The sequence below is a fragment of the Rhinolophus sinicus genome, chromosome 4, assembly GCF_057876585.1.
Source record: "Rhinolophus sinicus isolate RSI-liver-muscle chromosome 4, RSI-T2T, whole genome shotgun sequence".
NCBI lineage: Eukaryota > Metazoa > Chordata > Mammalia > Chiroptera > Rhinolophidae > Rhinolophus > Rhinolophus sinicus.
Window position 1 is genome coordinate 54,066,512 of NC_142504.1, and position 22,417 is coordinate 54,088,928.

Consider the following 22,417-nt stretch of genomic DNA (forward strand, 5'->3'; position numbering starts at 1 on the left):
AAGTGTTTTAATCATAAATGGATGTTGTATCTTGTCAAATGCTTTTTCTGCATCAATTGATATAATCATATGATTTTTGTCCTTTATTTTGTTTATGTGATGTATCACATTGATGGATTTGCGTATGTTGAACCATCCTTGTGCCCCGGGGATGAACCCCACTTGGTCGTGATGAATAATCTTTTTAATGCATTGTTGTATTCGATTTGCTAGAATTTTATTTAGGATTTTTGCATCGGTATTCATTAGAGATATTGGTCTGTAGTTTTCTTTTTTTGTGCTGTCCTTACCAGGTTTTGGTATCAGGGTAATGTTGGCCTCATAGAATGAGTTAGGGAGTACTGTCTCTTCTTCAATTTTTTGGAAGAGTTTGTGCAGAATTGGTATTAGATCCTCTTTGAAGGTTTGGTAGAATTCACTAGTGAAGCCATCTGGTCCCGGACTTTTGCTTTTGGGAAGGTTTTGGATGACTGATTCAATTTCGTTACTGGTGATCGGTCTGTTTAGATTTTCCAGTTCTTCATGGTTCAGCCTTGGAAGGCTATATGTTTCTAAGAACTTGTCCATTTCTTCTAGGTTGTTGAATTTGGTGGCATATAGTCCTTCATAGTATTCTTGGATGATCCTTTGTATTTCTGTGGTGTCCGTGATAACTTCCCCTTTTACGTTTCTGACTTTGTTAATCAGTGTCTTCTCTCTTTTTATCTTAGTAAGTCTAGCCAAGGGTTTGTCAATTTTGTTAATCTTTTCAAAGAACCAGCTCTTTGTCATATTAATTTTTTCTATTGTCTTTTTGTTCTCTATTTCATTTAGTTCTGCTCTAATTTTTGTTATTTCCTTTCTTCTGCTGACCTTGGGTTTTACTTGTTCTTCTTTTTCTAGTTCTTTAAGGTGTAACATGAGGTTATTTATTTGGGAGTTTTCTTGTTTCTTGAGATAGGCCTGTAATGAGATAAATTTCCCTCTTAAAACTACTTTCGCTGCATCCCAAAAATTTTGGTAGGATGTATTTTCATTGTCATTTGTTTCTATGTATCTTTTGATCTCTCCTCTAATTTCTTCTTTGACCCAGTCCTTCTTTAAAAGTATGTTGTTTAGTCTCCATGTATTTGTGTTTTTTCCCACTTTCTTTTTATAGTTGATATCCAATTTCAAAGCCTTGTGATCAGAGAATATGCATGGTATGATTTCAATCTTCTTAAATTTGTTGAGACTGATTTTATGTCCCAATATATGGTCTATCCTTGAGAATGTTCCATGTACTCTAGAAAAGAATGTATAGTCTGATGTTTTAGGATGAAGTGCTCTATAAATGTCAATTATGTCCATTTCATCTAATGTGTCATTTAGGGCTACTATTTCGTTATTTATTTTCTGTTTGGATGATCTATCCATAGCTGTCAATGATGTATTTAAGTCCCCTAGTATAATTGTGTTTTGGTCAATTTCTCCCTTTAGTTCTGTTAGTAGTTGCTTGGTGTATTTCGGTGCTCCCTGATTGGGGGCATAAATATTGATGACTGTTATGTCTTCTTGTTGTACAGTCCCCTTCACCATTATGAAATGTCCATCTTTGTCTCTTGTTATCTTTTTCACCCTGAAGTCTGTTTCATCTGATATCATTATGGCTACACCTGATTTTCTCTGGGTACCATTTGCTTCTGTCAATTTCCACCCTTTCACTTTGAGTCTATGCTTGTCCTTGTAGCTGAGATGTGTCTCTTGGAGACAGCATATGGTTGGGTTTAGTTTTTTGATCCAATCTGCTACTCTGTGCATTTTTATTGGTGAGTTCAGTCCATTTACATTTAGGGTGATTATTGATATGTGAGGATTTCCTGTCATTCTATCCTTAGTTTTCTGGTAAGGTTGTGTCTCCATTGTTTCTTTGCCTTTTTGTTGTTGTCTATTATTTCTGTGTGGTGGTATTCTATGATGTTTCCCTCTGTTTCTTTTTTTATTTCAGTATATATTTCAGTTCTGGATTTTTTTTGAGTGGTTACCCTTAAGTTTATGTAAAAGAAAGTTTGATATTTAGAGTATTCCATTTTCTTCAGCACGCTTACTTTCTCCATTCCCATATTCCGGTTCAGGCCTTTACTCTCCCCCTTTTTGAGTTGTGGTTGCCACAAATTGTCCCTGTTGATGGTGGTCGAATAGCCTCCTTTAGTATTTCTTGTAGTGCAGGTCGTGTATTAGAAAATTCCCTCAGCTTCTGTATGTCTGGAAAGGTCTTTATTCCTCCTTCATATCTAAAGGATATCTTTGCTGGATATATTATTCTTGGCTCATGGTTTCTCTCTTTCAATAGTTTGAATATTTGGTTCCACTCCCTCCTGGCTTGTAGAGTTTCTGCTGAAAAATCTGATGATAATCTAATGGGCTTTCCTTTGTAAGTTACCGTCTTCTTTTCCCTGGCTGCCTTTAGGATTCTTTCTTTGTCGTTGATTTTAGACAGCTTCAATACAATGTGCCTTGGAGAAGGTCTGTTGGGATTGAGGTAACTAGGTGTTCTGTTTGCTTCTTGGATTCGAGGGTCCAGTTCTGTCCACAAGTTTGGGAAGTTCTCATCGACAATTTGTTTGAATACATTCTCTGTTCCCTTCTCTCTTTCTTCTCCTTCTGGTATGCCCATTATTCTTATATTGCTCTTTCTGATGGAGTCAGAAAGTTCTTGTAGAGTTGTTTCATTTCTTTTAAGTCTCAAGTCTCTTTCTTCTTCAATTTGTGTCATTTCCAGGTTTCTATCTTCGATGTCACTGATTCTTTGCTCCATCTGGTCAACTCTACTACCTAAGCTGGTTATTTCATTCTTAATTTCTTCTATTGAGTTCTTAATCTCCAGAAATTCTATTTGGTTCTTTTTTAAAATTTCAATCTCTTTCGTAAAATGCTCATGCTGTTCTTTGATTGAGTTTCTGAGTTCCTTTAACTGCCTATCTGTGTTTTCTTGTATCTCGTTGAGTTTTTTCAGAACTGCAATCTTGAATTCTCTGTCATTTAAGTCACATATTTCTGTATCTTTAAGTGCCTTCTCTGGAGATTTTTCACTTTCTTTATGAGCTATCTTGTTGCCTTGGTTATTCATGGTGATTACTGGTTTACTATTTCTCTTCCTAGACATCTACAGGAGTGACTTCTGCAACAGGTTGATAGAAAGCGGTCTTTCTTTTGTTTGCCAGTACTTGTTGGTAGAATGTTTTATTATTTCTCCAACTGCAACTTATTTTTCTTCTCCCACACAGTAATGCTATGTTTTCTCTGCACTATTCCAACTTCTCACGCAAAGGGGGGATTCCCTGGGAGACGGGCTTCTCCTCTGTTAATAGTTCGTCTAGGTCACAGGGCGCAGTGTCCCGGTGGGTATGCGGAGAGCTTTTGATGTTGGAAAGTTCTTCCAGCTGCTGATTCAGAGCCCGTATATTTCAGCAGTTCTGTTTACTCCTGTAGGGATCCGCCCAGATAGGTGGGGCCAGGGGTGGGGTGAGCTGTGAGAGGTGGCCCAGAGCAATGGCGGCGACCCCCACCACAGCCGGTCCTGCTTCCACAGCTCTCTCCCCTTTGCTGGAACTAGTTGGGCTGTGAATTTGTGTTTGCGGTCCACAGATCTCAAAATAGCAAATTTTCTGTTGTTTTGATCTGACACTGCTACTGTTTCGCTTCTAGCACCGGGCAGGTGGGGGCGGGGCGAGCTCTGGGAGGGGTGGGAGGGGGCGGCTAGTCTCAGTGCCTAAGGCTCCGTTCTCTGCTCGGCAGTGCGGGCTTAAATCACCGTTTTCAGCCTTTTTCCCTCAGTCTTTTCTCCGAGGTCTCTGCCGTGAGCGTTGGGTTCAGCCGTGTTATATGCTGTCCCCTCAGCCCTGTGGAGCCCTGGCGGAGCCCTAGCAGTCCGAGTTCTTCCCTCACTCGCAGCTGCAGTAGTTCCGGGAAGCAGCGAGCTCGGCGCACTGAGCTAGGTCTGCGTCCTGCGCCCGCGCGGCTCCGTCTCCGCGCACTTCTCCCTTTCCTCCTCCTCCCTCCACTCGCGCGAATCTCCCACCTGTAGGTGATTTCAGTCGGTAGTGGGCCTCTTCATGTTGCCTGTCTGCTGTGCAGGGAGTCCTTTGTGGAGTTTTTGTTGTTCGATTCTTTGTAAATTCCGGGGGAGCTTTACAGAGGCTCACCTCACGCCGCCATTTTTCCGGAAGTCTACCTGGGTTAGGATTTCAACATACCAATTGGCGTGGGGGGACATAAACATTCAGTCTACAGTACAATGTATTATTTTTAGAGAAATTTATTTAAAATATATTTATTAAACCACAGTGTAGCAACAAAAACAAGGAACAAATAAGTATTTAAAGCTTTCAGAATCTTACCTTCATTCCCACAAATCTATGTGGTGGTCTTCAGTCTAATTGTATTCTGGTGGCCTAGTTGCTATTAAGTCTTCACTTTCCTGTGATCATTAACTAGTTATCTCTGCCTAAAATGAAAAAAAGTTGGATTTGGAAAAGATGTATTTTATGGTATGGTTTAGGATTACAGGTATTTGTTCATTCATTTAAAGGAAATGAACACACCCCAAAATGTAAACTTGTTGAATATGTCACTAAAATTTTGAAAATCTTTCTGTGCATTATACTTGGCAACACACATTGTTACTTCACATCACTTATCTACTCCCTGACTCACTCTTTCTCTGCAAAAAAAGAGAGCAAACAGCCTGTGTACCTTCATAGTCATCAGTGGTTTGTTGAGACATCTCTGCTCAGAATCTTTTGTCCCTCACTCACAGTTTTATTTCAGATTCCTTTTCAATAGTTTGAGAACACTAATGCATTATTTATAACACTAACTTTGTTTTGTCCTGTGGACAAGGAAAATAAACATTTAAAATAGTGCATGTGATACCTTCTTAGTCATATTATTACCAAATCAAGCAAAAATGTAAATAAAATAAAACTCTGTTAAAGTGTTTTTCTTGATCCATTTTAGCCACAGTTCTTTTACATGGAAGCAGTCATTTGATTCACTCATTAACATTTTACAAGCATTTATTAATTGCCTAATATTCTTCAGATATCATGTTAGGCCTAGTAGGAACAATAAAAGAAAAACTACAGTCTGCCAGCTGCAGTCTAACAGCACTGTGCAACTGTCCAATTTTCTGCAATGACGGAAGTGTTCTCTTTCTGTGCTAATATGGTGGCCACTGGCCACATGTGGCTATTGACTGCTTGACACGAAACTAGTGTATCTGTGGAATCGAAATGTTAATTTAATTTTTCTTAATAACAGCTTTATTGAGAATTCACATACATTTCACCCATTCAAAGTATAGAATTCAGTGGTTCTTAGTGTATTCTGAGTTGTGCAGTCATTACCACAATCAATTTTGAATATTTTCATCACCGACAAAAAAAAACCTCGATATTAGTTAGCAGTAACTCCCAAATTCCCACAATTTCCTCAGCCCTAGGCAGCCACTAATCTTTCTGTCTCCATAGATTTGTCTATTTTGTACTTTTCATATAAGTGGAATCACAATGTATAATCTTTTTTGACTAATTTAATTTTAGTTTATTTAAATTCAATAGCCACATGTGGCTAGTGGTTACCATAAGAAGCAAGTGAACTAAAAGGCCAAATGCAGATGCTTAAGGAATCCTGAAGGCTGAGGAGGAGGTAATTCTGAGAAAGAGGCATGAAACATGTCAGAGAGATTGGAGGTGAACCCAGACAGAGCTTAAGAGATAAGACAGTTCCTGAAGGATAGGATGGGTAATAGTACTAAGTAGTACAGAGGGGTCAAGGAAAGAATCTCAGTGTACTGATAGCATATGAATCCTGATGACAGAGGGCATTGGAATATCACTGGTGGTTGATGAAGAAGTGTAGGCAGCTGGCACTTACATATCATTTAGAGATGGGGGGAAGGAAAAAAATTTCAAGATAGCTTGAGAGGGGTGTCAGGATTGATGGAGATTTTGTTTTGTTGTGGTTAATAGTTTTAATGTAGGCACGAGCCTATATGTAGACAGAAGACAACGATCCAGTGGACGTGAAGAGATTCAAGGTGATTGAGTAGGGTTCTGGAGGATGTGAGTCAAGGTAGGACCGAGGTCATTAGCATAGGAGTAAGCCCTGCCAAGAAAGACGGACATCGTGTTTCTCAGAGGCAGGAGTATGTGGAGAAAAGCAGGCGAAGATCCAGAGCAGTTGCTACATAGAAAGGAAGGAAACTAAAGGAATTCATTTACGTTAAGGACAGTAGGAACAAGTCTTTCTGAGGGTAAAGTTTGGTTCCTCCAACCTGTACTGTGATCACATGTGGAAAGGGAGTGCTGAGTTATCCAGAGGGGCTAGGACTATGGGAGGTGGGAGTGGCCATTGCTTATAGGTGTTGCTGTCCAAATGAATGTGTTTCCGAAAAGGGCAGACATTTTCAGGTACATAAAGCCACATGTGGTCCAGAGATCCAGATGTGTCAATTTTCACTTACTAAAAAGTTAAAATTGCCCAAAGGTTTACATCTGAGATTTTCAAAGATGAAATGTAGCTCTATCAGCTCACTCATCCATCCTTCCTCCTTCCCTTCTTTCTTTCCTTCCTTCCTGCTTTCTTTCCCCCCCACCAATTCTTCTTACACTTTGTAGAAAACAACGTACCCTCTTTCTTTGCCCTAGAAGGAAAAATGAAAACAAAACACAAAACTTTGGGAAAATCCAATATTAATCTATACCGTAATGAATACAGAATTTCATGTTATGAGTTGTAGTAAAACTCCAAAATTCCAGTATTTTCTCTCCCCGCCCCCCCAATGTTATAACATTGGAAGAGCCAGGAAGTGCTTTGAAAATCCCAAATGAAAGTAACTATGCAAATATAAGTGGAAAATATACTGATTAGTTGGTACTGAATTAATAACATTGCTTTAGAACAGGCTTTCTGTATAAGTTTTAGAAATTAAAGCCAACTTTTGTGGTATTCTCAATATATAAAAATATATATTTATGTGTGTATTTATTTATTTTAGGCTTTTAAAACCAAGGATGGATATCTTGTAGTTGGAGCAGGAAATAACCTGCAGTTTGCTACCCTGTGCAAGGTAATTTGTAGCCATTGGGATGGGTGGATGATACATGTAACAACTCATTTAGTTTAAAGCCGGAAGGTTAAATTTTGCCTAGAAAGGTGTTGCTAAGTCTATAACCAACTCAGGACCCCCTGTTAGCACTTAAATGAATGCCATTGTCATACTTAAAAATGCTAAGTACAGGGTTTGAATCAGCACTCTGACTGTATTTTTTTTTTTTTGAGGTATCTGTATTTTGAAATGAAGAATCAGAGTAACTTAAATTATCCTAAAACTTGACCTGTCTACCAGTTCAGACAAAAAGGAAATGAAAATAAATAAATAAATAAATAAATAAATAAATAAATAAATAAATAAAAAAAAAGGAATTTTTACAGCAGGCTCTTTTTCCTTCTCTCCCTTCCTTTCACAACATGAGATCTAATTAGGCCCACATATAGTTAATCTACTACCAAATTTAATGTATTTAGCACTAGAAATTTTTAAAAAATTTTAAATTAGCTTTTGTTTAATGAGTACCTTTCTGCAAAATGCATGTTTTAAGATTTTAGCAAATAGGTATATCAGAAATATTGCTCCTCAACAAGGCCTTAAAAAAGGCCTTGGAATCATTTGAAATAATTTTATGTTGAATATACTCTAATTTTTAGTATTGCTTAGACATTTCTGAAAATGTTGATGTTTTTGCATTTATCTAGACGTTTTTGGCCTTTTCTTTTAAATTAAGGCCTTAGGTTTCAGTTCACTTTTTCCAGTTGTAACGCCAGGAATATAATCTAGTTTTTAAAAAAATATTGTTTTTGTTTTTCTTACCTGTAGGATAAGGCCTCACCTACGAAGGATGTTTTCTCTGATTGCGAGAGGTTTATTTTTTTGTACTAATCATACTATTATACCATGAGCTTTCAGTTTTATTCAGGATGCTTGTGAGTTCCTTATACAAACCTTGTTTATTGCAGTTAACTTATTATGTACAAAAATTATTTATTACCATGCCTGTTTTGTGTGAGAGTAGAACTGAAAACCACAGCAAAGGGGTGGGAAGTACCATGGAGAAGGTGACAAATGGAGATAGTTCCGATTGCGGGAAGGGCTGTAACATCTGAGGTGGGAAAGAGGGGAACTTTTATAATGGTGACTCTGAGTAAGTGTAGAGAAAATTGATTCAAACATTTGATCTGGGATCAAAGAATCCGTATTATGAACGGTCAATGTTAAAAATATGAAACATACGGAAGCTGTTGCCTATGAAGTCATTTGCGTACTCTAGCTGCAGAGATGCTATAAACGGGTACAGATTTTCTTCCTGGGCCATATGTTTTGGAGTTTGCTCTCTCCAGAAGATGGGGGGAGGAGGGAAGAGAAATCACTGGTTGACATATTCTTCTTCACTTTTGAAAATAACTGTACTGATTTCTTTTTATTTTTGATTCATTACTGCTGATTAATTTGAAACTTTTGAACTTCCTCATAAATATCCACAAGAACATTTTTTGAAAAAAGATTTTCTGAAAGCAGAATATTTGCCATAAGTTTTCGTACTAAAATGTGACTTATTGTCATGATGCATTCTGACACATTGTTTAAAAAGTAAACTATCAGAAGGCGGTAGAGAATGGCATACTTGACCTTGTTTTTTCCATATGTGAGTTAGGAATGATAATCCCTATTATGAACCGTTAAGACAATATCTATAAAACTCCTTAGGATCCTCAGAAGAAAAGTTTTATGAGTATAGGATTTTAATATTATTTACATCATTTGCTAGGCATGTTGAGCAATATTGCAATCTGATTGATTTTTTCAACCTTCATAATTATATCCTTACATGTAAACTTGTCCTAAAACCTTTTTACCTAAGAGAAATCATCTGTGTCCTTATTTTGATGCAAACTTCTCCCCACTCCCATATATAGCTAGTGGGTTTCTTATCTCATTCTGAGATGCTTGTCATTCATTCATGAGGTCCCCAGTTTTTTTTACAGCCCATCAAAATTGTTCTTTTGCCAAATCGGGTCCATCATGAAAGATAGGGCCACTCTACCTCCTGTGAAGAAATGTAGCAGATTGTCTGCCACGAATGAATAGAATTCACTTAAGTCTAATCTCCACCCCAAATAGAATTTGATACACTCTTAACTAACAGTTCTTGGGGAGGCGTCCTCTTAGGGGGCTCTTACTGTCAGGGATTAGAGTGACAGCAAGAGCATTGTGTTCAAGGCTTAGGGTTCAGAAAATCTTCCTGCATATAAAGTGAACCTTGGTTTATAACAAATCCTATTTTATGGCCCTTAACATGATACAGAAGAGTGGGGAATGTGAGCACATGTAAGCTATTTTAAACTGATTGATGCCAACACTAATGGGTATTCCTATTTGAAGTACATTGACATCCTTTTAAAAGTCATTTAGACTGAAAGTTTCTTTTATTGGAGGCAATATGCATTGGTTCTCAACTTCAGCATGCATAGGAAATCCCTGTGAGTTCCATTCCCAAAGATTTTGACTTAGTATATCTGAGATAGGGTACAGGAAACTTCAATTGTAATATGCATTGTAGTTGATTTCGGAGCAGGTGGTCTGAGGATATTATAATAATTCCATGGTATTCTGTAAGTCTCGAAACTAGTCCGATGACCTCTGGTAAAGTACTTAATCTTTGCTAAGCATTTGTGTCTTCACGATAAGATGAAGATTATAACATGTAAGTTTTGTAAGAGATTAGATAAGTAAAATACTCAGTACAGCCCTGGCTCACAGTATGCACTTACAAATAGCCTTTATGAAAATTAGGTGTGGAGATTCTGGTTCTGGGTGAGATGGAATGGGGTAAACACACTTCTCCTTGTCTCTTCCATGGAACACAGAGATAAAACCTGGACAGAATGCATGGAGCATCTATAAGAGGTCTCTGAAAAGTAGAAAATTGGGGAAGAACCCCAGAATTTGAAGTACCTCTAAATAGGCAGGAAGTTTTCCAGTCTTTCCCTCCAGTGTGAACATGGCCACCGTGGAACTTGAAACCTGGCAGTGGGTACCAGGGAACAGAGTTGAGCTTCAGGAAACGCCCTTCATTCTTGGGCGAGGAGCATGAAAGTGAACTCTGAGGTCAGAGAGCTTGTGAAAAATCTCCATTTTTCCTTCCCCATTTCCTCACGGCCCAGCTCCCAAGAAACCCTATAATGGCAGCAACAGGTGAGCAGGAGCCAAACCTTTTTTCTTTATTGCTGAGCTGGGATCCCAGGAAAGAGGAGTGAATCCTTATTGTTTTATTCACTGTCCTCCCATGGCCTCTGCCCCAAAAGTATGCTGGGCAGTGAGGTAACTAAAGGGGGAGCTGCAAGAAACTGAAAAGAGATTGCAGAGAGGGAAGAGCTTCAGAAAGCGATCGTTAAAGTTGTTTGTGAACTGCTGTGCTCACCCCGGAGCTGCTCATACACTAGCCCAATCCTAATCAACACACCAAAGATGTTGAGAACTGAGTTAACAAATAGACGACTGTCCAGGCTGCTGGATGACCATTAAATGGGGGCACATGTGGGACAGATTTGAATAGTACTGCAAAGACTTTGAAAACTGAACCAATGCTAGAACCGAAACACCCAGAAGCGTGATTGGAATTTGCAGCCTGGACCTAACCAGGTCAACTGCTTGCTAAAAACAATAACAACAAAAAATATCTGTAGGATTTAAACAGACCCAGAGACTCATAATGTAATATTCAAAATGTCCAGGACACAAGCCAAAATTACTCAGTATATGAAGAACTAGAACTTGCATGAGAAAAGACAATCAATAAATGTCAATGCCAAGATGACACAGATGTTGGAATTAATTTGCAAAAAATTTAAAACAGCTATTATAAAAATGCTCCAACAAGCATCACAGACACAGTTGAAATAAATGGGAACATAGGGGATCTGGTCCCAGATGACAGTGTAGGAATATCCTGAACTTACCTCTCCCACAAACACATTGCATCCATACTTATAGGCAGAGAAGTACCTTTGAAAGAAGAATGTTGGGCTGACTGAACACCTTCCGCACATGAGAGAGAACACATACACATCGATGGTAGAGATGCAGGGTATCTGGGAACCCCAAATGCACTAACGTTAAGTAGGGAGGGATCACTGAAGGGCCCATGCACAGACTCATCCACCCTGAGGCACAGCAAAAAAAAAATTGGTAGTTTAAAAGGCACCTAGACTATATGGGAAGGAAATCCATTTACTAACCATAGAACATTTTCTAAACAGGAAGGGGACTGTGGGAATTCTTTCCAATATCAGAGACCCTAGAGGGTACCATTTGTCATGCTCTCACATTTGTCATGCTCCCATTCCATGGGTGGGAGCATGACATGGGCAGGAACACAATCCAGGTGATCTGGGCACCTGGCAAAGGTCATCCCAGTGTGCTCTAGGCCCCAGTCCCACACCAGGTCTGTGACTTGCCCTCAGGACTCCCTGCAGCCCACACCCCCTCCAACTATAGCTCCCACCCCTGTGAAGCTTGTCTCCTGAACTTCCCACAGTCTAAATCAGCTCCAACTCGCTTACCAATGCGGCTCTGGCACGGCTTGCCCCCAGGACTCCTCGCAGCCTGAGCCGTCTCCAACAACAGACCCAGCCAGTCCGTCAAGGCAGCCTGGGTGAGGCTTGCCCCTGGGACTCCCTATGGCCCGTGCTTTCTGCATCTCCACCTCTAGCTGGCCTGTTACAGATACCTCGTACATGCAGTCTACAAAGGGGAAGCTCCAAAGAAGGCTCTTCCTCAAGACCAGGAGAGGTTGCTGTTTTACCTAATTCAAAGAAACAAACACAGAAAAACAGCAAAAATGAGGAGACAAACTTGTTCCAAGTGAAAGAACAACACAAAACCCCAGAAAAAGAACTAAATGAAATGGAGACAAGCAATGTACCTGATAAAGAGTTCAAAAATAAGGGGGATCGAATATATGGTGATGGAAGGAGAACTGACTCTGGGTGATGAACACACAATGGGATTTATAGATGATGTAATACAGAATTGTACACCTGAAATCTATGTAATTTTACTAACAATTGTCACCCCAATAAATTTAATAAAATAAAATTAAAAAAAAAAAAAAGAGTTCAAAACATAGTTATAAAAATGCTCAACAAACTCAGGAGAAGAATAGATGAACTCAGAACTTCAACAAAGAGACAGAAACTGTAAAAAAAGAACCAGTCAGAACTGAAGAATACAACAAGTGAAATGAAAAAGAAAAACAAACAAACAAACAAACAAAAAAAACACTGTAGGGAATCAGTAGTAGATGAGATGATGTGGAAGACTGAATCAGCAACCTGGAAGACAAGGTAGTGGAAAAATCACCCAATTGGAACAACAAAAAGAAAAAAAAAAACTTATTTTAAATGAAGATAGGTTAAAGGACCTCTGGGAGAACATCAAGCATACCAACATTCATATCATAGGGATCTCAGAAGAAGAGAGAAAGGAACAAAGTCTACTTGAAGTAATAATGCCTGAACACTTTATTAACCTGGTAAAAGAAACAAACATTCAGGTCCAGGAAGCACAGTCCCAAACAAGATGAACCCAAAGAGACCCACACCAAGTCACATCATAATTAAAATGCCAGAGAGTAAAGATAAAGAGAGAATCTTAAAAGAAGCAAGAGGAAAGCAGTTAGTTACCTTCAAGGGAGCTCCCATAAGACTGTCAGCTGATTTTTCAGCAGAAATACTGCAGACCAAAAGGGAATGGCATAATGTATTCAAAGTGATGAAAGGGGGAAGCACAGCCTATAACCAAGGATACTCTACCCAGCAAGGTTATCATTCAGAATTGAAAGAGAGACAGAGAGTTGTCCAGATAAGCAAAAGCTAAAGGAGTTAATCACCACTAAACTGGCATTATAAGAAATGTTAAAGGGACTCCTTCTAGTGGAAAAGAAAAGGCTAAAACTAAGAAAATATAGGAATGAAAAAATATCACAGACAAAGGCCACTTAGTATAGGCAGTGGAACAACCAATTATAAATCTTGTATGAAGGTTAAAAGACAGAACTAAGAGCATGTGTATGTACAACAATAAATTAAGGGATACACACACACAAGCTGTAAAATATGATGTTAAAAAAACACAAACATAGGGGTGTGTAAAAAGTGTAATGCTTTTGGGATGCATTTGAATTTAAGCTACCATCAATGTAAAAAATAGATTGTTTTAAACATAGCATGATATATCTAAATCTCATGGTAACCACAAACCAAAAACCTATAATAGAGACACACAAAAATAAAGACAAAGGTCCCAAACGCATCATTAAAAAAAAGTCATTAATATACAAGAAAAGACAGAAAGAGAAGGAGAAAGGAACAGAGAAGAACTATAGAGACACCTTGAGAACAATTAATAAAATAGCAATAAGTACATACCTAACCACAATTACTCTAAATGTAGAAGGACTAAATTCTCCAATCAAAGGCACAGGGTGGCTGAATCAATTAAAAAGAATAAGACCCGTGCATATGCTGCCCACAAGATACTGACTTCAGACCGGAAGTCACACAGAGTTAAAGTGAAGGGATGAAAAAGGATATTTCATGCAAAAAAAAGTGAAAAGAAAACTAGGGTAGCAATCCTTATTTCATACAAAATAGACTTTAAAACAGACTGACAAGAGACAAAGAAGGACATTGGATAAATACAAAAGATTGTAAAACACATGTATACATGTATGCACCCAACATAGGATCACCTACATACATAACACAAATAATTACAGATATAAAAAGAGATTGATAGTAATACAATCATAGTAAGAAACTTTACCATCTCACTTATATCAATGGATAGATCACCCAGGCAGAAAATCAATGGGAAATAGTGTCTTTAAATGACACATTAGATTAGATAGAATTAATATATAGCTGCAGGACATTTCACCCCAAAATAGCAGAACACATTCTTTTCAAGTGCACATGGAACATTTTCCAGGATAGACTGTATGTTAGGCCACAAAACAAGTATCAGTAAATTTAAGAAGATTGAAATCATATCAAGTATCTTCTCTGATTACAACAGTATGAAAAGAGAAATCAATTACAAAAAGAAAACTGGAAAACTCACACACAAGTGGAAGCTAAACAACCTGCTGCTAAACAATCAATGGGTTAATGAAATCAAGGAGCAAATTAAAAAATATCGTGAGACAAATGAAAATGGAAACAGAATGATCCAAAATCTTTGGAACACGGCAAAAGCAGTTCTAAGAGGGAAATTTATAGCGATACAGGCCTACTTCAAGAAACTTACAAGAAAAATATCAAACAATCTAACATTACACCTAAGGGAACTAAAAAAGAACAAACAAAGCCCAAAGTGAGTAGAAGGGAAGAAATAATAAAGATTAGACTAGAAATAAATAAAATAGAGACTTATAAAAATAGAAAAGATCAATGAAACTAAGACCTGGTTCTTTGAAACATAAACATAAACAAAATAAATAAACTTTTAGCCAGACTCATCAAGAAAAAAAACAGGGCCTAAATTAAGTAAAATCAGAAATGAAAGAAGAGAGTCACAACTGATACCACAGAAATACAAAGGATTATGAGAATACAATGAATAATTGCACCCCAACAAATTGGACAACTAGTAGAAATGGATAAGTTCTTAGAAACATAAAATTCCAAAATTGAATAAAAAAGAAACAGAAAATCTGAACAGATCGATTATTAGAAACGAAATTAAATCAGTAATCAAAAAACTTCTAACAAAAGTCCAAGATCAGATGGCTTCACAGGTGAATTCTACCAAACCTTCAAAGATAAATTAATATCTATTCTTGTCAAACTAATCCAAAAAACTGAAGAGGAGGGAAAGCTTCCAAACCCATTCTACAGGGCCAATGTTATCCTGATACCAAAACAAACTATAAAAAAGAAAATTACAGGCCAATACCCTCATGAACACAGATATAAAAATCCTATTAAAATATTAGCAAACTGAATTCAGCAATACACTAAAGAGATCATACAATATGATCAAGTGGGATTCATTCCTGGGATGCAAGTTTGGTTCTATATCTGCAAATCAATTAACGTGGTACACCACATAAACAAAATGAAAGATAAAAATCATATATCATCTCAATTGATGCAGAAAAAGCATTTGACAAAGTTCATTCATTTATGATAAAAACTCTCAACAAGTGGGTCTAGAAGGAACATACCTCAGCATAATAAAGGTCATATATGACAAACCCACAGCTAACATCATACTCAATGGTGAAAAGCTGAAATCTTTTTATCTAAGATCAGGAACAAGACAAGGATGCCCATTCTCACCATTCTTATTCAGCATAGTGGAAGTCCTAGCCACAGTAATTAGGAAAAAGAAATAAAAGGTATCCAAATCAGAATGGAAAAAGTAAAATTGTCAGTTTTTCCAGATGACATGATACTATGTATGGAGAATCCTAAAGGTTCCACCTAAAACCTATTAGAACTGATGAATGAATTCAGTAAAGTTGCAGGATACAAAATTCATATACAGAAATCAGGTGCATTTCTATACACAAATATCAAGCTGTCAGAAAGAGAAATTACATAAAAGAAAAATCTCATTTACCATTGCATTAAAAAGAGTAAAATACCTAGAAAGAAATTTAAATAAGGAGGTGAAACACCTGCACTCTGAAAACTATAAGACATTGAAAAAGAAATTGAAGGAGACACAAGGAAATGGAAGGCTATACCATGGTCATGGATTGGAAGGACTAATATTGTTAAAATGTATATAGTACCCAAAACAACCTCCATATTCAATGCAATCCCTATCCAAATACCAGTGGCAGTTTTCACAAAACTAGAATAATCCTAATATTTACATGGAACCACAAAAATCCTGAATTGCTAAAGTAATCTTGAAAATGAACAAAGTTGAAGGTATCACACTACCTGATTTCAAACTATACTACAAAGCTATAGTAATCAAAACGGCATCATTCTGGCACAAAAACAGACACTTATATCAATGTAACATATTAGAGAGCCTAAAAATAAATCCACACTTACATGGTCAATGAATATTGAGAAAATAGGAAAAATGTATAATGGGGAAAAGACAGTTTTCTTCAATAAATGGTTTTGGGAAAACCTGACAGGTACATGTAAAAAAATGAAACTAGACCACTTTCTTATACCATATACAAAAAAACCCCTCAAAATTCATTAAAGACTTAAATATAAGACCTGAAACCATAAAACTCCTAGAAGAAAACATAGGCAGTAAACTCTTTGACATTGGTCTTAATGATCTTTTTTTATTTTTTTTATTTTTTTTTAAATTTGGCTCCTTGGGCAGAGGCAACAAAATAAAAAATAAACAAATGGGACTACATTAAAAAGCTATTGCACAACAAAGGAAATTATCAACAAGATGAAAAGTGGGAGCTATCGAGTGGAAGATATTTGCAAGTGATATATCTGATAAGGGGTCAATATCCAAAACTTACAAAGTATTCATATAGCTCAACATCAAAAAAAAAAAAAAAAAAAAGCCCCAAACAAAAATCCATCCAATGAAAAAATGGGCACAGGTCCTGAGTAGACATCTCTTTAAAGAAGACATACAAATGGCCAACAGACACATGAAAAGATGCTCAGCATCACTAATCATTTGACTTACAGGGAAATGCAAATCAAAACCACAATGAGATATTACCTCACACCTGTCAAAATGGCTATTAATAAAAAAGACAACCTATGACAATTACTGGCAAAGATGTGGAAAAAAGGAACAGTTGGGAACTGTTGCTGAGATTGTAAATTGGTGCAGCCACTATGGAAAACAGTATGGAGATTCCTAAAAAAATTAAAAATGGAACTGTTGCATGACACAGCAATTTCTCTTCTGGGTATTTATCTGAAGAAAATGAAAACAGTCTTAAAAAAGATGTATGCACACAAATATTAACTGCAGCATTGTTTACAAGAGCCAAGCTATCTAAGCAATCCAGGTGTCCATCAATAGAGGAATAGATAAAAAAGATGTGGTATAAATGTATACAATGGAATATTATTCACCCACCAAAAGAAAGAGGTATTGTCATTTGTGGCTACATGGATGGCCTAGAGAGTATTTTGTTAGGTGAAATAAGTTGGACAGAAAAAACAAATAGTATAAGATTCTCCTTATATGTGGAATCTAAAAACCAAAACGTGAACAAACAAAATGAAACAGAAGCAAACTCATTGATGCAGAGAACCAATTGATGGTCGCCAGTGGTGAGGGGATTGGGACATAGGCAATAAAAAGGAAGGGATTTACGTAGTACAAAGTTCCAAGTATAAAACAAATAAGTCATGGAGATGTAATGTACAGCATGGGGAATATAGTCAATAATATCATAATAACTGTATGATGACAGATAATTACTAGACTTATTACGGTGATCTCTCTGTAAGGTATATAAATGTTGAATAAGTATGTTTTCACTTGATATTAATATAATATTATATGTCAACTATAATTAAAAAGCAATAAATGGAAAAGTAGAAGTGTTCAGTAAAGAAATAGAAGATATGAAGAACAAAATAGAAATTTTATAACTGAAAAAATACAGCAACTAAATAAAAAAGAAGCTTTCACTAGGTGAGCTTAATAGCACAATGGAGATGCAGAGGAAACATTTAAAAAACCTGAAAATAGATAAGAAATTATTCAAGCTGAGCTATAGCAAGAAAAACACAATAGTCCCTGTCCCTAAAAATAAAAGAAGGAAAGAACAGATCTTTAGGGACAATAACAAAAATATTTATGTTATTGTAGTTCCAGAAGGAGAGGTGAAAGAACACATGTTGAAAAAAAATATTTGAAGAAATAATGGCTGAAAACTTCCCAAATTTGGTGGAAGATAAAAACCTACAGATTTAATAATTTCAGCCAACCTCAAATTGGATAAAACCCAAATACATCCATGCCCAAAACATCAAAATCTTACTGCTGAAAACTAAAGACCACAATAAAAATTTTGAAATCACCTACAGAAAAATGATCTGTTAGCCATGGGGGAACACTGCCTCAACTGACTGCAGATTTTTCAGAAGCTACCAGCCCAGAGAGAAGTGGCACAATGTTTAAAGGGTTGAAAGGGAAGAACTTCTACCCAGATTTCTACACTCAGTGGAAACATCCCTAAGAAATGAAGGTTAAGTAAAGACATTCTCTATTCTTTTCTCCTTACCTTCCTCTTTGCCATCCTTCTTTTTTGAATAAACACATGCTTTGTTATTTCTTTGGGGGAAAATAGGACCTAGTTGGAATACTTCACATTTATTTAGTGCCTGATATATGAAGCACTTTCCATTTACATTGTTTCATTTTGTCTCAGGCAGCATTATTTATTTTATTTTATTTTATTTTATTTTATTTTATTATTTTTATGTTAGTTTCAGGTGTGCATAACAACATAATGATTAGCCATTTATACCCCTTACAAAATGATAAGCGCCTCCCCCAAGTCTACTACCGATCTAACATCGTACATAGCTGTTACAATACCATTGACCATATTCCCTATGCTGTACTTTATATCCCATGAATATGAATATATATATGTGTGTGTGTATATATATATATATATATATATATATATATATATATTTATATATTTTTATAGTTGACATTCAATATTATTCTACATCAACTTCAGTTGTACAACACAGTGGTCAGGGATCTACTCAGTCTATGAAGTGATGCCCCCAGAAGTCCAGTGTCCATCTGGCACCCTACATAGTCCTTACAACATTATTGATTGTATTCCCCATGCTGTATTTCACATCCCCATGACTATTTTGTGACTACTAATTTGTACTTTCTAATCCCTTTACCTTCTCCCCCATCCCCCAACCCCCTCCCATCTAGCAACCATCATTTATACAATGGAATATTACTTAGCCATAAAAGAGTGAAATCTTACCATTTACAACAATATGGATGGACGTAGAGGATATTATGCTAAGTGAAGTAAGTCAGACTGAGAAAGACAGATACCATATGATCTCACTTATATGTAGAATCTAAAGGACTGAATAAACGAGCAAACAAAGCAGAAATAGAGTCACAGGCAGCACTCTTTAAAGCACGTAAAAAATGTTTATGATCACAACATGTGAGGCGGAGTCCAGAATATTCTGAATGTGTGCATAGCTGAAGACAGACTTTGACCCATTACTTCACACTGTCAAAGAGAAAAGAGGTCCAATTAGTCAAATTCAAAGCAGAACACACAAGGGCATCTCAGTTACCCTTAAGTGCAGTCACTGAATAGTCGTTTATGTAGCGTATGGTGTATTCCAGGTGAGACCAGATTTATAAATTTCACCTGTGAATCGGTGACGGCACTTGCTTTTTCTTGAAGTGACTTATTCACTCTAAGGCAACGAGGCTGGGTTTGGATTCCTTGACAAGCCTTGAGGCCAATTCTGGGCTCAGGTGTGACAGGGCAGTGTTTAGAAAGGGCACTGTACATGATGTCGCTTTGTAAAATGTGAGAGAGTAATGCTGTGTTTATATTCCTGAAGGAAATGAACTGGTGAAACATGTGAAAGAGAAATCACACCACTGACATGCTCTCTTCACTTCAGGGAGTAGTCTTCACTTCTCTCTGCTGTGTAAGATGATGAATGGATTGATTTTATTTAACCTGTGGGAAACAAATGAAACCATTAAATGTTTATATTTAAAGTAAATACTTAATAGAGGTAGTGAAGCTTTAGGTAGGCTGCAGGCCGTACCCCTAGCCCATAAATACTCCTTCTGACTTTCCAACACAACTGCCAAACTCTGCTTCCACAGATTCTTTTTAAAACTTCTTTTCAATTCCAAAGCCACTGGGTACTTCCACTGTGGTCTTTTTTGAAAACCGCAGGATGTCCAAAGGGACTTGCAAGATAGATTTTGCCTTTGTTGAGGAGGAACAAAAGAGGAAGTATATATATAAAAGCATTTCTATTTGTTATTCCTTCAGGGAGAGATATTAAAGAAAAATAGTGACACTTCTATGGGAAGAATATTTTTTAATTTGACATTGTTTTAATGGTGAGCATTTGGGGCAACTGTACATACTTTCCCTTTATTTTAGCACCTTGTACAACAGCCTGGATAGGACTGCTGGGACAGATAATATTATTTACATGTGGAACAAATAAGTGAATGCACCTCGAAGATATATGTTGATTATGGGCTTCATGTAAGTTCAGACGTGCACTTAAGATACTGGTTCTCAGAATTAGGTCAGTTTTATCCAGTTTTGTACCTCTCTTCATACTCCCTCTAGATGAGAGTTTATGGTGAGAATCTGATAACTCTTTTCCTATATTGTCATATATGAATCCAAGACTTATTACAAGGGTCTGATGACTCCTTTCCTGTGCTCCCACATGTAAAAGCTGTAGTAAGAACTTCTTATAAATGACCAGCCCAGTCACAGCATTACAGCCTAATTGCATGATCCTTCCTGCTGCTTCCCTCTGTTGCTATATACCCCTGTTGAGAGAAGATTAAAGACCAGCTAGGAATGGTCTTGGGACGCGAGTGGTAGACCTTGGACACTAGTACTCATAGGCAGGTACATGAAAAACTTGTGAATTAGACAGTAAATTTTTTTCCCCTTTTAGATCTTGAATGTGCCTGAACTGATTGATGACTGCAAGTATAAGACTAACCACCTTCGGGTACAGAACAGGAAAGAGCTTATCAGAATACTGTCTGCACGGTAAGCTTGGATCTACTGTTTGTACATTTAAGAATTATGTCATTAGCATTTTACTACTGATGTTTTGCGCTGTTCTTTTTTGGCTTATTTAGATCAACTTGTAATTCTCTTCCATTTCCCTAAATTGGTTAGTGGAAAGATATTTTAAAGCTAAGTATTTTCTTCATTTGAAAGCATTTTATATGTCTTCTTAAGTACTGAGTATAACAATGATATAAACAAGAAAGTCACAATGTCTTGAATGTCTGTGGCATGTTGTTTGTGTTTCGTCTGTCATAAATACCAACAACAAAAATAACAATTTAACATTATTTTTTACTTTTACTGTGTTAAAAACTCCACTCCTGATCTCACTTAACCCTTACCATCATCCTGTGAGGTAAGTTTTGTGTTATTTCCCTTTTTACAGATAAGGAAAATGAGACAAAGGGAGGTTAAGTCAAGAGTGTGTTGGCTTTCCTGAGCCTCTCCTGTGAAGTTTGTCATGATGTTTTAAAAACGTCTGAGTGATTTATGGGTCACAAAGGATTAATGTTAATCAATTAGAGTATTGGATTTCCAAATTACTCCATTAATGTCAGGTTGTGCTTTTGTTAAAACCTGTACCAATTTTTCAAGTTTGCCTCAGAAAAGGGTAGTAATTCTTAATATTTTTTATCAGTCTCACTTGTTTTATTTCTACATTTCTCAGTGTATAAAATAGGCTTTGTGGTTTTTGTGTATCTGGATGTCAGCTTGAGCTATTCATCAGGGTGGAACATTTTATTTGTTCTTATGCCAATAAATTAAGTACTTTTATTCGAATACCATACTTTTCTTTTGAAAAGGCCCTTGTATTTCTATGCAGTATATATCAAAGTTCTTAGAAAATAAAATTCTGCAAATGTAATTTTATTTCTGTCGCCTTTATATCTGGGGATCTGTACACGAGTCACTGGTCATTACCTGTTTTCTCCCTCCTGGATTTTAAGCACTTCTCCACACTGCCCGTATCTCCTCCGTGTGCCAAATGCTCTTCCCTCAATGGGGCTCTGCGGGTGGGATTGATTCACAGAGAACAGGCAGTGGGAACCCGGCTCCCTTTCCTGGTCATGGAGTAGAACTCTGACTCTCCTGCAAAGCCTGAGAGCCCGCAGTCATTAACCTTTCCCCACATAAGAACTGGCCATTTATTCCTGCTTTTTGCCTCTTTGCCTATCAAGCAGTTTTTAATTCATTTAATTCATTGATATGACCTTTTCCTTTCACACCGTGGTTACCAAGTTTCAATAATAGGCACTTGTGAGAACTTTATAAAAGCTCTTTGATAGTCTAAATAAATCATATCCATGCTGTAAGAAGAGTGGACCCAAGAAAAATAGAAAACTTAGGCAGACACAAGTTTCATCTTATTATTTAGCTGCCAACACTTGCATAACTTCAAGAACCTCTAAGTTATGTTAATTGGTTTCCTAAGTCCTAAAACTTCTATTCCTTGCTAAATTCTGTTACAGAATTCTGCTGTGAAAAGGCTGTTAGTAGTACCTATAATAGATTAATTTCTGTTTTCCCTCTTTGGGGTGAAT

General features: G+C 36.9%; 1 protein-coding gene across 25 annotated transcripts in view; it reads left to right on the forward strand.

Moving 5' to 3' along the window:
• The window catches only part of SUGCT (succinyl-CoA:glutarate-CoA transferase), a 743,714-nt gene that overhangs the window by 291,398 nt on the left and 429,899 nt on the right, over window positions 1–22,417 (forward strand). For 23 of the 25 annotated variants that reach the window (XM_088797848.1, XM_088797840.1, XM_088797832.1 and 20 more), the window contains 2 exons: window positions 7,019–7,090; window positions 20,755–20,852. In XM_088797848.1, coding sequence (XP_088653974.1) covers window positions 7,019–7,090; window positions 20,755–20,852 — 170 coding nt within the window. The remainder of the gene's footprint in view (window positions 1–7,018; window positions 7,091–20,754; window positions 20,853–22,417) is intronic. The other 2 variants (XM_088797837.1, XM_088797827.1) reach the window with 1 other exon arrangement.